Genomic DNA, 13,604 nt, shown 5'->3' with positions numbered 1-13,604 from the left:
TGTGTGTTGGTGTCAGTGATGAGGTAAAGACGCCTGTGTGAGTCCTGTGTGTTGGTGGTTATAGTGATGAGGTAAAGACGCCTGTGTGAGTCCTGTGTGTTGTTGGTTATAGTGATGAGGTAAAGACGCCTGTGTGAGTCCTGTGTGTTGTTGGTTATAGTGATGAGGTAAAGACGCCTGTGTGAGTCCTGTGTGTTGTTGTCAGTGATGAGGTAAAAATGCCTGTGTGAGTCCTGTGTGTTGGTGGTTATAGTGATGAGGTAAAGACGCCTGTGTGAGTCCTGTGTGTTGGTGTCAGTGATGAGGTAAAGACGCCTGTGTGAGTCCTGTGTGTTGGTGGTTATAGTGATGAGGGAAAGACACCTGTGTGAGTCCTGTGTGTTGGTGTTTATAGTGATGAGGTAAAGACGCCTGTGTGAGTCCTGTGTGTTGGTGTCAGTGATGAGGTAATTACGTCTGTGTGAGTCCTGTGTGTTGGTGTCAGTGATGAGGTAAAGACGCCTGTGTGAGTCCTGTGTGTTGGTGGTTATAGTGATGAGGTAAAGACGCATGTGTGGGTCCTGTGTGTTGGTAGTTATAGTGATGATGTAAAGACACCTGTGTTAGTCCTGGGTGGTTATAGTGATGAGGTAAAGACGTCTGTGTGAGTCCTGTGTGTTGGTGGTTATAGTGAAGAGGTAATGACGCCTGTGTGAGTCCTGTGTGTTGGTGTCAGTGATGAGGTGAAAATACCAGTGTGAGTCCTGTGTGTTGGTGGTTATAGTGATGAGGTAAAGACGCCTGTGTGAGACCTCTGTGTTGGTGGTTATAGTGATGAGGTAAAGACGCCTGTGTGAGTCCTGTGTGTTGGTGTCAGTGATGAGGTAAAGACGCCGGTGTGAGTCCTGTGTGTTGGTGGTTTATAGTGATGAGGTAAAGACACCTGTGTGAGTCCTGTGTGTTGGTGTTAGTGATGAGGTAAAGACGTCTGTGTGAGTCCTGTGGGTTGGTGTCAGTGATGAGGTAAAGATGACTGTGTGAGTCCTGTGTGTTGGTGGTTATAGTGATGAGGTAAAGACGCCTTTGTGAGTTCTGTGTGTTGGTGGTTATAGTGATGAGGTAAAGACGCCTGTGTGAGTCCTGTGTGTTGGTGTCAGTGATGAGTTAAAGACGCCTGTGTGAGTCCTGTGTGTTGGTGGTTATAGTGATGAGGTTAAGACGCCTATGTGAGTCCTGTGTGTTGGTGGTTATAGTGATGAGGTAAAGACGCCTGTGTGAGTCCTGTGTGTTGGTGTCAGTGATGAGATAAAGACGCCTGTGTGAGTCCTGTGTGTTGGTAGTTATAATGATGAGGTAAAGACGCCTGTGAGAGTCCTGGGTGGTTATAGTGATGAGGTAAAGACGTCTGTGTGAGTCCTGTCTGTTGGTGGTTATAGTGATGAGGTAAAGACGCCTGTGTGAGTCCTGTGTGTTGTTGGTTATAGTGATGAGGTAAAGACGCCTGTGTGAGTCCTGTGTGTTGTTGTCAGTGATGAGGTAAAAATGCCTGTGTGAGTCCTGTGTGTTGGTGGTTATAGTGATGAGGTAAAGACGCCTGTGTGAGTCCTGTGTGTTGGTGTCAGTGATGAGGTAAAGACGTCTGTGTGAGTCCTGTGTGTTGGTGGTTATAGTGATGAGGTAAAGACGCCTGTGTGAGTCCTGTGTGTTGGTGTCAGTGATGAGGTAAAGACGTCTGTGTGAGTCCTGTGTGTTGTTGTCAGTGATGAGGTAAAGGCGTCTGTGTGAGTCCTGTGTGTTGTTGTCAGTGATGAGGTAAAGACGTCTGTGTGAGTCCTGTGTGTTGTTGTCAGTGATGAGGTAATTACGTCTGTGTGAGTCCTGTGTGTTGGTGTCAGTGATGAGGTAAAGACGCCTGTGTGAGTCCTGTGTGTTGGTGGTTATAGTGATGAGGTAAAGACGCATGTGTGGGTCCTGTGTGTTGGTAGTTATAGTGATGATGTAAAGACACCTGTGTGAGTCCTGGGTGGTTATAGTGATGAGGTAAAGACGCCTGTGTGAGTCCTGTGTGTTGGTGTCAGTGATGAGGTGAAAATACCAGTGTGAGTCCTGTGTGTTGGTGGTTATAGTGATGAGGTAAAGACGCCTGTGTGAGACCTCTGTGTTGGTGGTTATAGTGATGAGGTAAAGACGCCTGTGTGAGTCCTGTGTGTTGGTGTCAGTGATGAGGTAAAGACGCCGGTGTGAGTCCTGTGTGTTGGTGGTTTATAGTGATGAGGTAAAGACACCTGTGTGAGTCCTGTGTTTTGGTGTTAGTGATGATGTAAAGACGTCTGTGTGAGTCCTGTGGGTTGGTGTCAGTGATGAGGTAAAGATGACTGTGTGAGTCCTGTGTGTTGGTGGTTATAGTGATGAGGTAAAGACGCCTTTGTGAGTCCTGTGTGTTGGTGGTTATAGTGATGAGGTAAAGACGCCTGTGTGAGTCCTGTGTGTTGGTGTCAGTGATGAGTTAAAGATGCCTGTGTGAGTCCTGTGTGTTGGTGGTTATAGTTATGAGGTAAAGACGCCTATGTGAGTCCTGTGTGTTGGTGGTTATAGTGATGAGGTAAAGACGCCTGTGTGAGTCCTGTGTGTTGGTGTCAGTGATGAGATAAAGACGCCTGTGTGAGTCCTGTGTGTTGGTAGTTATAATGATGAGGTAAAGACGCCTGTGAGAGTCCTGGGTGGTTATAGTGATGAGGTAAAGACGTCTGTATGAGTCCTGTGTGTTGGTGTCAGAGATGAGGTAAAGAGGTCTGTGTGAGTCCTGTGTGTTGGTGGTTATAGTGATGAGGTAAAGACGCCTGTGTGAGTCCTGTGTGTTGGTGGTTATAGTGATGAGGTAAAGACGTCTGTGTGAGTCCTGTGTGTTGGTGTCAGTGATGAGGTAAAAACGCCTGTGTGAGTCCTGTGTGTTGGTGGTTATAGTGATGAGGTAAAGACGCCTGTGTGAGTCCTGTGTGTTGGTGGTTATAGTGATGAGGTAAAGACGCCTGTGTGAGTCCTGTGTGTTGGTGTCAGTGATGAGGTAAAGACGCCTGTGTGAGTCCTGTGTGTTGGTGGTTATAGTGATGAGGTAAAGACGTCTGTGTGAGTCCTGTGTGTTGGTGTCAGTGATGAGGTAAAAACGCCTGTGTGAGTCCTGTGTGTTGGTGGTTATAGTGATGAGGTAAAGACGCCTGTGTGAGTCCTGTGTGTTGGTGGTTATAGTGATGAGGTAAAGACGCCTGTGTGAGTCCTGTGTGTTGGTGTCAGTGATGAGGTAAAGACGCCTGTGTGAGTCCTGTGTGTTGGTGGTTATAGTGATGAGGTAAAGACGTCTGTGTGAGTCCTGTGTGTTGGTGTCAGTGATGAGGTAAAAACGCCTGTGTGAGTCCTGTGTGTTGGTGGTTATAGTGATGATGTAAAGACGCCTGTGTGAGTCCTGTGTGTTGGTGTCAGTGATGAGGTAAAGACGTCTGTGTGATTCCTGTGTGTTGGTGGTTATAGTGATGAGGTAAAGACCCGTGTGTGAGTCCTGTGTGTTGGTGTCTGTGATGAGGTAATGACACCTGTGTGAGTCCTGTGTGTTTCTGGCAAGACTGACGGATGCTCTCTGTTTCCTGGCAGGCAGCAGGTGGCTGAGATGGGCTTTCCTCTAGGCTGGTTTAGTGCCTCCCTGTGGCTGCTGCTGTGGGGGGTCCGTGGGAGCCTGGGCCGTGCACTTGGGGTGCCTGTGGTGAACGTAGCTGTGGTATTCGGTGGCTCGAGCTACCAGACAGAGCTCAAGGGCCGGCTGAGCCGTGAGAACTTCCTGGACCTGCCTCTAGAGGTGAACCCCGTAACCGTCATCGTAAACGACACCAACCCCCGTGCCCTGCTTACCCACATCTGCGACACACTGGCCAATGCACACATCCATGGCCTGGTCTTCGAGGACAGCATCGGCACTGAGGCCGTAGCTCAGATCCTGGACTTCATCTCCACCCAGACCACCGTCCCCATCGTAGGCATCAGCGGAGGCTCAGCCGTGGTGCTCACACCCAAGGTGAGGAGGAGGAGGGGGGGGGGGGGGGGGGCGGTACAGCTCCCAGTACAGTGGAAGGCACTGGGTTTGAGTAGCTCAATGATTAGAGAAAGCAATGGGCTGCAGTGTGAAAGGAAGTGGATTTGAGTAGCTCAGCAGTTAGAGTGCTGGGCTGCAGGGTGGAAGGTAGTGGGTTTGAACAGCTCAGTGGTTAGATAAAGCACTTGTCTGCAGTGTGGGAAGTAATGGGTTTGAGTAGCTCAGTGTTTAGAGAAAGTGCTGTGCTGTAGTGTGGAAGACAGTGGATTTGCGTAGCTTAGTGGTTAGAGTGCTATGCTGCAGGATTTTAGTAGTTGTCATCTGAGTTATTCTCATATGTGCCTGTATTGCAATTTTTTTTATGAGCAATACTAATGGTTTATGGATTGGATTTCTTTTTGTTGTTCTTCTGAAACTGAGATTGTAATACCATAGCCACATATTTCCAGGCGAGGAGAGTTTCACTCAATGTGCAGAGGGCGGGGTGACCCATAAGGATCTGCAATCTGTAACAATAAACTGGGGTTTCAGACATGAAATAGAAAAACTATAATGAGTCTTCTGAGCTCTGGTATTACGACCGGAATTAGAATATTAAAATCAATATCTTTTTTTATTTAATAGAAAATGTCATCTGTTTAAAAATTGCGCTGCTTGGGGACTATCACTACTGATTTGGAATTTTTATATACATTTTTTAATTTTTGAAAGTTTTTCATTTAGCAACTTCTGTGGGGTAGATTTAATGAATACAATTACAAACGTCTGTTGCTTCCTCGTTCTGTGGCACTGTTCAATCAAACCCAAAGACTGGACAGTTCAGGAGACTTTTTCTACTGATGTTTATAAAGGCATTTGAAAAGCCTAAATTCTTATGTACATTTGTACATTTGTTTTTAGCACTGTATTGGTGGTGAGGCTTCTAATCAATAAACTGGTCCATATTGATCATGCAGAATTGCAACTGTGTTTATTTTATACACCTGGTGAGACTGGACTTGACATTATCTAGTAAAGTGCAGTTGTGAGGGTGTCAGTATGCTATCTATCTATCTGTCTATCTAGATATATAAAACAACCGCTACAAAGTGCATGACAGCTGCCAGCGTTCAAACTGTGTAATCAAAGCATACTGGTTTTCCACATGGCTTGGCAGAAGACTACAAATCTAGAACTAGCCTAATATTAGAGATATTAGGTAGTGTATCCCTTCCAGTATTGATGAGGGAAGTTAATAGGATGTGAAAGCATGTGGATGGGTTGCGACAGAAGAATCAGGAATGTCTCTCATCACAGATTTAACAGCCTGCTATATGAGTCTCACTTTCAATATACATTAAAACCCTTCAACATTTGAAGGACTGACAGGCAGCATTTCATCAGCTCTGCACTGGCAGGTATTTATGTGTGCAGATTTGAGCGTTTCATACAAGCAACCCAAACAGTTTTCTGAGAATGTCCACTAGATCTCTGAGGTCTATCATCTTCATCTTATCTGTTGTTGTTTTATAATTTATATTGTTTAACTTGGAGGGAATTGGGTTTGAGTAAGGGTCCTGCATCGGATCGGGTACCCGCGGGGCCCACGGATGACCCGCAAAAGCGGGTCGGGTTCGGGTCGGAATGTGAACCTTTTTGAGGTTTGCGGTTGGGGTGCACGTCAAACAAAAATAATTTTCGGGTCTGAATTTGAATCACCAAAAATATATTCTGTGTACTCGTCTGTAACCCTTTCCCAAATAACGTATTAGAAGGTAAACGTACCAGTATTTCCTGCACTAAAGCAGGAGGCGATTAGGGAGGAGTCAGCTGACTAAGCAGTGTCGTTTTCGCTTGTTTGATACGTCCGCAAGATATTTTTATCACATCTGCTTGGTGATATTAAACATGTTTGTGAACAAGGTGAAACTAAAGATAGCGCAGGGTTTCTATCATGTAGGTCGAGAGATAAATCAGAAGTGTGGAATTATTTTGGAATCACAGCGAATGAAAATAATGAACATGTGACTGGATTTGTTGCTTGTAAAACCTGTCATTATGTATTTGTGAACGACAGACACAAAACCGGTACATCACCTCTGAGAAAGCACAGGTGTAGCTCCCTTTCAACTGGTGGCATGAAAGGAATAGACAGGTATTTTATAGTAAAGTAAGTAGAGTTACAATGTTAAAATATATCCAGACCACTAGAGAAAGCTACCACGCTGTATAGCCTATTGTGTAAACTCAATCTGTGGAGAATGGTAGAAATATCTCTGTGTGAATGTGAGAGCGTGAGAGAGTCAGGTGACGCAGGCAGTAGGTAAAGGACAAACACTTGCGGGTTTGGGTCGGGTTGCAGGTCTTATTAAAGCGGGTCGGGTCGTGGGTAAGAAGACATTGTTGCAGCGGGTTGCGGGTTCGGGTCGGGTCTGTAGTAGCGGGTCTGGGTCGGAAGCGGGTTGTAAAAATTGGACCCGCGCAGAACTCTAGTTTGAGTGGTTCAGTCGTTAGAGCAAGTGTTGGGCTGCAGCGTAGAAGGCAGTAGGGGTTTGAGCAGCTCAGTAGTTTGAAAAAACGCTGGGCAGCAGTTTGGAGGTTAGTGGGTTTGGGTACCTTAGTGCAGTGTTAAGCAAAGTTTTTAAATGCCGCCCCCCCTTTTTTAGCATACATTTTGTCGGCCCCCTCACCCCCCATATTACAACGTTAGACCATAACTTTATATTTTAACACAAAAAAGTCCAGATTTAGCTAAATACATACGTGTATCACAAATTCAACATTTAAAATCAGTCTAGAAATCTTTTATTTATTTATTTTTTTATTTTTTTTACACTTCGAGTGAACATTTTGACATGTTAAACCCTGGGTTTCTAACAAATAAATCAGTGAATTTAAATATTTTGTTTACACTTGGCAAGTTAACATTTAGCTAACATTTCTAACAAATAAATCCATGAAAAAATACATGTAACAATTTTTTGTTTGTTTTGTTTAAACTTGGCGATTCAACAGTTACCTGACAGATACTGAAAAACATTATCGTTCACTAATTAAATCTGAGGTTTTCACAAAATACAGTATGCACAGCGGGAGCGAAGCGAACGACACGAATACAGCACGAGTACAAAAAAATGTTGCTAGCCATGAAAAGAAACGACAAAAGAAATAAAATAAATAAAACACAGAAGAGCACGGGAACACCACACACTAAAAAAGGAAACAGTTTAGGGTATACCACCGCCTTGTAAAAGAGCTAATGTGATTACTGTATTATTATTGGTCAACATTATTAAAACAAAGAAGCATCATTTTACAGAAATATGAAACCAGTGTGTGGCGCTCCCCGTCACTTTGACTAAAATTAAGGTGAAATAAAGATAGACATACCATCAATTTCCAGTTGTTATTGCTATTTCTTGACATGTGCATCCTTTTATTGTCTTTATAACCACAGACACTGACATTTTTATATTTTCGACTTTAATAATTAAATTCTCATTGATGTAGTTTTTTTTTTTTTAATTTCTGTGGTAATCTCTGCGTGAGCGAGACACTGACAGTCTGACAGCTGCTACCTTTGACCTTATTTCTGTTTGGTCCATTGCGACGCGAACAGCACGTAGCAAAATACAAATAAAACAAATGTCTTTCTATATTTGCTCGCTTCATTCACGCCACTCGCTTCGCTTGTGTTGTGCATTACTCCATTTAAATCAATAGTTTTATTATTATTTATTATTATTATTATTTTTGATTCTCAAGGTCGCGTCCGGTGTGCATAGCTCTTAACATGCAAGCCCATGCCCATTGTTTGAGGTGTTTGATTTGGCAGTGTATGCTGCAGAGCTGCGCTTACACTGACTTTTAAGACTGTGTTTGTTAACATTTATATATTTAGCTAAATCTGGACTTTTTTTGTTAAATCTCGGAAAAAATATGCGATTTACATTAATCCAGGACATTTTTTTTTACACTTATCAGCACTGTTCACTGCAGTTTCACTGACACAATCGCCACTATAATTTCTCTGGTTCTACAAGTCCTAGAGTAATCGTCAACGGCTCATTTGAAAGGTAAGAACTTGGCCTAATTAGCTGTCATTTATGTATTTATTTAGAATGTTCTTTTTTTAATTTCTAACAGAACTGCCTCTTTAGTCAGTCGCGCACCCCTTAGTGACACTCCACGCGCCCCCAAGTTTGCGCACCACTGCCTCAGTGGATAGAGAAAGTGTTAAAAAATGTGTGTCTTTTTTAAAAGCGTTGGGATACTTACCTGTTGCCTCAGTCAATGATCTAGCATTTAATATAAATTCTTAAGGAGCATATCGTTCCAATAAAAACTTTTCAATATTTGAAATCCCTGGTGGAGTTGATCCTTCCCTCCTCACACTCTCCTGCGGAGTGGATGCCTCAGACACCTCCTCATCACAGCGCTACAGCAGAGACGCACAGCTCTCAGACACTTCGTCACCCCGCAAAGGGCTACAGCCAAGGCACGCAGCTCTCAGACACCTCGTCACCCCGCAAAGGGCTGCAGCCGAGACGCACAGCTCTCAGACACCTCGTCACCCCGCAAAGGGCTGCAGCCGAGACGCACAGCTCTCAGACACCTCGTCACCACGCACAGCACTGCAGCCGAGACGCACAGCTCTCAGACACCTCGTCACCCCGCAAAGGGCTGCAGCCGAGACGCACAGCTCTCAGACACCTCGTCACCCCGCAAAGGGCTGCAGCCGAGACGCACAGCTCTCAGACACCTCGTCACCACGCACAGCACTGCAGCCGAGACGCACAGCTCTCAGACACCTCGTCACCACGCACAGCACTGCAGCCGAGACGCACAGCTCTCAGACACCTCGTCACCCCGCACTGCACTGCAGCCGAGACGCACAGCTCTCAGACACCTCGTCATCCCGCACAGGGCTGCAGCCGAGATGCACAGCTCTCAGACACCTCATCACCACGCACAGCACTGCAGCCGAGACGCACAGCTCTCAGACACCTCATCACCACGCACAGCACTGCAGCCGAGACGCACAGCTCTCAGACACCTCATCACCACGCACAGCACTGCAGCCGAGACGACACAGAAATAGGTGGAGTGGCAAACACTGTTGCAGCAGCAAAGGTCATTCAAAGTGATCTAGACAGCATTCAGAACTGGGCAGACACATGGCAAATGACATTTAATAGAGAACAGTGTAAGGTACTGCACGCAGGCAATAAAAATGTGCATTATAAATACCATATGGGAGATGTTGAAATTGAAGAAGGAATCTATGAAAAAGATCTAGGAGTTTATGTTGACTCAGAAAGGTCTTCATCTAGACAATGTGGGGAAGCTATAAAAAAGGCAAACAAAATGTTTGGATATATAGTGAAAAGTGTTGAATTTAAATGAAGGAAAGTAATGTTAAAACTTTACAATGCATTAGTAAGACCTCATCTACAATATTGTGTTCAGTTCTGGTCACCTCACTACAAAAAGGATATTACTGCTCTAGAAAGAGTGCAAAGAAGAGTGACCAGAATTATTCTGGGTTTTTAGTCTTGAGCAAAGAAGACTGTGATTCAAGCACTCAAAATTCTAAAAGGTATTGACAATGTCGACCCTGGGGACTTTTTTGACCTGAAAAAAGAAACAAGGACCAGGGGTCACAAATGGAGATTAGATAAAGGGGCAGTCAGAACAGAAAATAGGAGGAACTTTTTTTACACAGAGAATTGTGAGGGTCTGGAACCAACTCCCCAGTAATGTTGTTGAAGCTGACACCCTGGGATCCTTCAAGAAGCTGCTTGATGAGATTCTGGGATCAATAAGCTACTAACAACCAAACAAGCAAGATGGGCTGAATGGCCTCCTCTCGTTTGTAAACTTTTTTATGTTCCTATGTTGTTAATTACTGTATTTGGTTTAAATACTTGTAATAAGACTCTACTGGGTTTAAATATTTGTAATAACACACTGTATTGGGTTTAAATACTTGTAATAACACACTGTGCTGGGTTTAAATGCGTGTAATAACACACTGTGGTGGACAACTGTCACAAAGACGGCCGGAGTGGGTGGCGTCAGACCAGAAGCAGGAAGTAAACAGACAGAGATTTGTGGTTTTGGTTAAGCTGAGCGCGTGATCGCGCTCAGCATTTAATAAACAGAACAGAAAATAAAAGGTTTGAAACAAACAACACACGGGACACGGCACTTGCGCCAAAATAAATAGACAAACAAAACGGACTAGACAGTGCACAACAGACAGACGAACAAACACGGTGAGTGAAAACACTTTAACTATTCGCTTTTATAATTTACAATTACCTCCGTCTCCAATCCCGTTCTCCACTCACCGAACACCCAACCCCGAGTGACAGAAATGTGCATCTATATATACTCTTGTGCTGGGATTCAATTACTAATTAATTACTCACTTGAATCCCAGCACGTGAATTAGTTAAGTGTACTCCCGTGACCACACATTACATTTTACCAGCACGTGAAGTGATTTGTGCCCTCCTCGTGCCTAAATATAAATCTACATTTTAAATACACGTGAAACACAGACCTGTTTATATCCCGTGTACCAATCTCTATACACCAACATTAACACACGCACGCAACATACAACACATAAGATGCACACAGGGGCGGGGCACATTGCCACATATACCCCCCCCCCCCCTGTGCAAAGCACACATGGCCTCAACGGCCACCTCCCCCATTAAAAATCCAGCAGTCCAGGACAAAGTCTCGGGCTGGGAAGGGAGGCTTCAGTGGGCCCATGGCTGGCCATGCTGTCAGCACCCCTGCCAGGAGTGGCACGGCTGACAGCCTGTTGGTCCACTCCAGCAGCGAAACTGCTGCTGGGGAAAGTGGTCTCCTGACCTCTCCCCCTGTCTTTGTAGCCGGTAGCTCCCTTTGGTGGGGCTCCGACCCCAGTACTGCCGGCAGCGAAGAAGCTGCAGTGGGAGCAGGTCTCCAGACCTCCTCCCCCTTCTTCGTGGCCAACAGCTCCCCTTTCTGGGGCTCCGGCCACCGTACTCCCTGTGGTGGAGGTACGGGAAGCAGAGACAGCTCCTGCTGCTCTGCTTCTGGCGGTGGTGGAGGCAGAGGCAGCTCCTGCTCCTCTGCTGCTGGCGGTGGTGGAGGCAGAGGCAGCTCCTGCTCCTCTGCTCCTGGTGGTGGTGGAGGCAGAGGCAGCTCCTGCTCCTCTGCTCCTGGTGGTGGTGGAGGCAGAGGCAGCTCCTTCTCCTCTGCTCCTAGTGGAGGAAGCGGTGGAGGTGGCGGAGGCAGAGGCAGCTCCTGCTGCTCTGCTCCTTGCGGTGGAGGCAGAGGCCATGGGGCTGATGCTGGCCACTCAGAGGGAGGCTGTGGCGGTTGGGCTGGTGTGCGCCGTGCTCCCTTCAGCAGCATAACTAGAGGCTGCTGGGGGACACCAGCATCCTGCCCTTCTCCCCCCCAGAAAAATTCAGGGGGTTGAGCCTGCAATTCCTCCCCTTCTGGCTCTTGGGACGGCAGCGATGGCTCCTCCCCCTTTAGCTCTCGGGATGGCAGCAGCAGGTGCACCAACAGGCATGCTTCCTCTGCTGGTGTAGATGGGGACAGCAGGCATTGTTCTTCTGCTGGTGGAGGTGGAACCAGCAGGTATTCTCCCTCTGCTGGCAGCTTGGGTCCTAGGGCTGTGGAAGCCCAGACTTCCCTCTCTTCGGGCTGTGGACGCACCGACTTCTCCCTTTTGGGCTGTGGACGCACTGACTCCTCCCTTTTGGGCTGTGGACGTACCGACTCCTCCCTTTTGGGCTGTGGACGCACCGACTCCCCCCTCTTGGGCTGTGGACGTTCGGGCTCCCCCCACTCAGGCGTAGGACGTTCGGGCTCCTCCCACTCAGGCGTAGGACATTCGGGCTCCTCCCACTCAGGCGTAGGACGTTCGGGCTCCTCCCACTCAGGCGTAGGACGTTCGGGCTCCTCCCGCTTGGGCTGTGGACGCTCAGGCTCCTCCCGCTCGGGCTGTGGACGCTCAGGCTCCTCCCGCTCGGGCTGTGGACGCTCAGGCTCCTCCCGCTCGGGCTTTGGACGCTCCGGCTCCTCCCGCTCGGGCTGTGGATGCTCCGGCTCCTCCCACTCGGGCTGTGGACGCTCTGGCTCCTCCCACTTGGGCTGTGGAGGCAAAACCAGCAGGCATTCTTCCTCTGCTGGTGGAGACGGGGACAGCAGGCATTCTTCCTCTGCTGGTGGACCTGCTACCTGGGCTGCTGTTCCACTTATAATTGCCTCCAGGTAGCTGAGGACCAACCCCACACCTTCCTCCCAGGTGCTTAGGGTCTGTTCCCTCGCATATGCCTCCCATCGCTCCCTATCCATAAATCGCAGGAACCGGACGACTACTGGTATAGACTGGGCCTCCAGCCCAGCATTTTCCAGCATCCAGTCCCGCACTTTGATTGCGTCTTCTGCCATTTTTTTTTTTAATCCAAAAATTCTGTTCCTGCTCTGGCCTGAGTCCTGGAGGCGCTGTAGATCCCACGCAGGACACCACGTGTCACAAAGACGGCCGGAGTGGGTGGCGTCAGACCAGAAGCAGGAAGTAAACAGAAAGAGATTTGTGGTTTTGGTTAATAAACAGAACAGAAAATAAAAGGTTTGAAACAAACAACACACGGGACACGGCACTTGCGCCAAAATAAATAGACAAACAAAACGGACTAGACAGTGCACAACAGACAGACGAACAAACACGGTGAGTGAAAACACTTTAACTATTCGCTTTTATAATTTACAATTACCTCCGTCTCCAATCCCGTTCTCCACTCACCGAACACCCAACCCCGAGTGACAGAAATGTGCATCTATATATACTCTTGTGCTGGGATTCAATTACTAATTAATTACTCACTTGAATCCCAGCACGTGAATTAGTTAAGTGTACTCCCGTGACCACACATTACATTTTACCAGCACGTGAAGTGATTTGTGCCCTCCTCGTGCCTAAATATAAATCTACATTTTAAATACACGTGAAACACAGACCCGTTTATATCCCGTGTACCAATCTCTATACACCAACATTAACACACGCACGCAACATACAACACATAATATGCACACAGGGGCGGGGCACATTGCCACAACAACCTATTATTATCAGAGGTGTTATTGATTAAAGCTTAACAGATGGACAGTAAATGACAATGCCCTCCTCTCCCACTAGTCCCAAGGCTTTGATTATATATATATATATATATATATATATATATATATATATATAAAGAAAAAAGAAAAGGATATTTCAGGTACTTAAAAAGGTAGAATAATTGATTGCAAATCAATTATCAGGTTTTGGACTACAAGTCCTCCATCGGCTGAATACAAAAAAAAACATGCAGGGTGTGTTACACTACAGCCTCTACCCATTCTCTTTGGATTTCCTGGAATGTGTCTCTCAACACACTATAGGCAATCAAACTACAGAGCTGCTTCATGACCCTCTTAATTCAACACTGGCTTTCAATATGAATCCTTTTAATTCTAAAAACCAAGAATAGAGGACTGTGGCGGGCTG

At 46.5% G+C, this 13,604-nt stretch overlaps 1 protein-coding gene across 1 annotated transcript in view; it reads left to right on the top strand.

Moving 5' to 3' along the window:
* The window catches only part of grin2cb (glutamate receptor, ionotropic, N-methyl D-aspartate 2Cb), a 122,172-nt gene that overhangs the window by 36,642 nt on the left and 71,926 nt on the right, over positions 1-13,604 (top strand). The window contains exon 2 of the mRNA XM_034038607.3: positions 3,625-4,042. Within this exon, the coding sequence (XP_033894498.1) occupies positions 3,641-4,042 (402 nt within the window). The 5' untranslated portion in view covers positions 3,625-3,640. The remainder of the gene's footprint in view (positions 1-3,624; positions 4,043-13,604) is intronic.

This window comes from Acipenser ruthenus, chromosome 17 (genome assembly GCF_902713425.1).
Source record: "Acipenser ruthenus chromosome 17, fAciRut3.2 maternal haplotype, whole genome shotgun sequence".
NCBI classification, from domain to species: Eukaryota; Metazoa; Chordata; class Actinopteri; order Acipenseriformes; family Acipenseridae; genus Acipenser; species Acipenser ruthenus.
The sequence above is the reverse complement of the archived record's forward strand: the minus strand, read 5'-3'. Positions and strand labels throughout refer to the sequence as shown.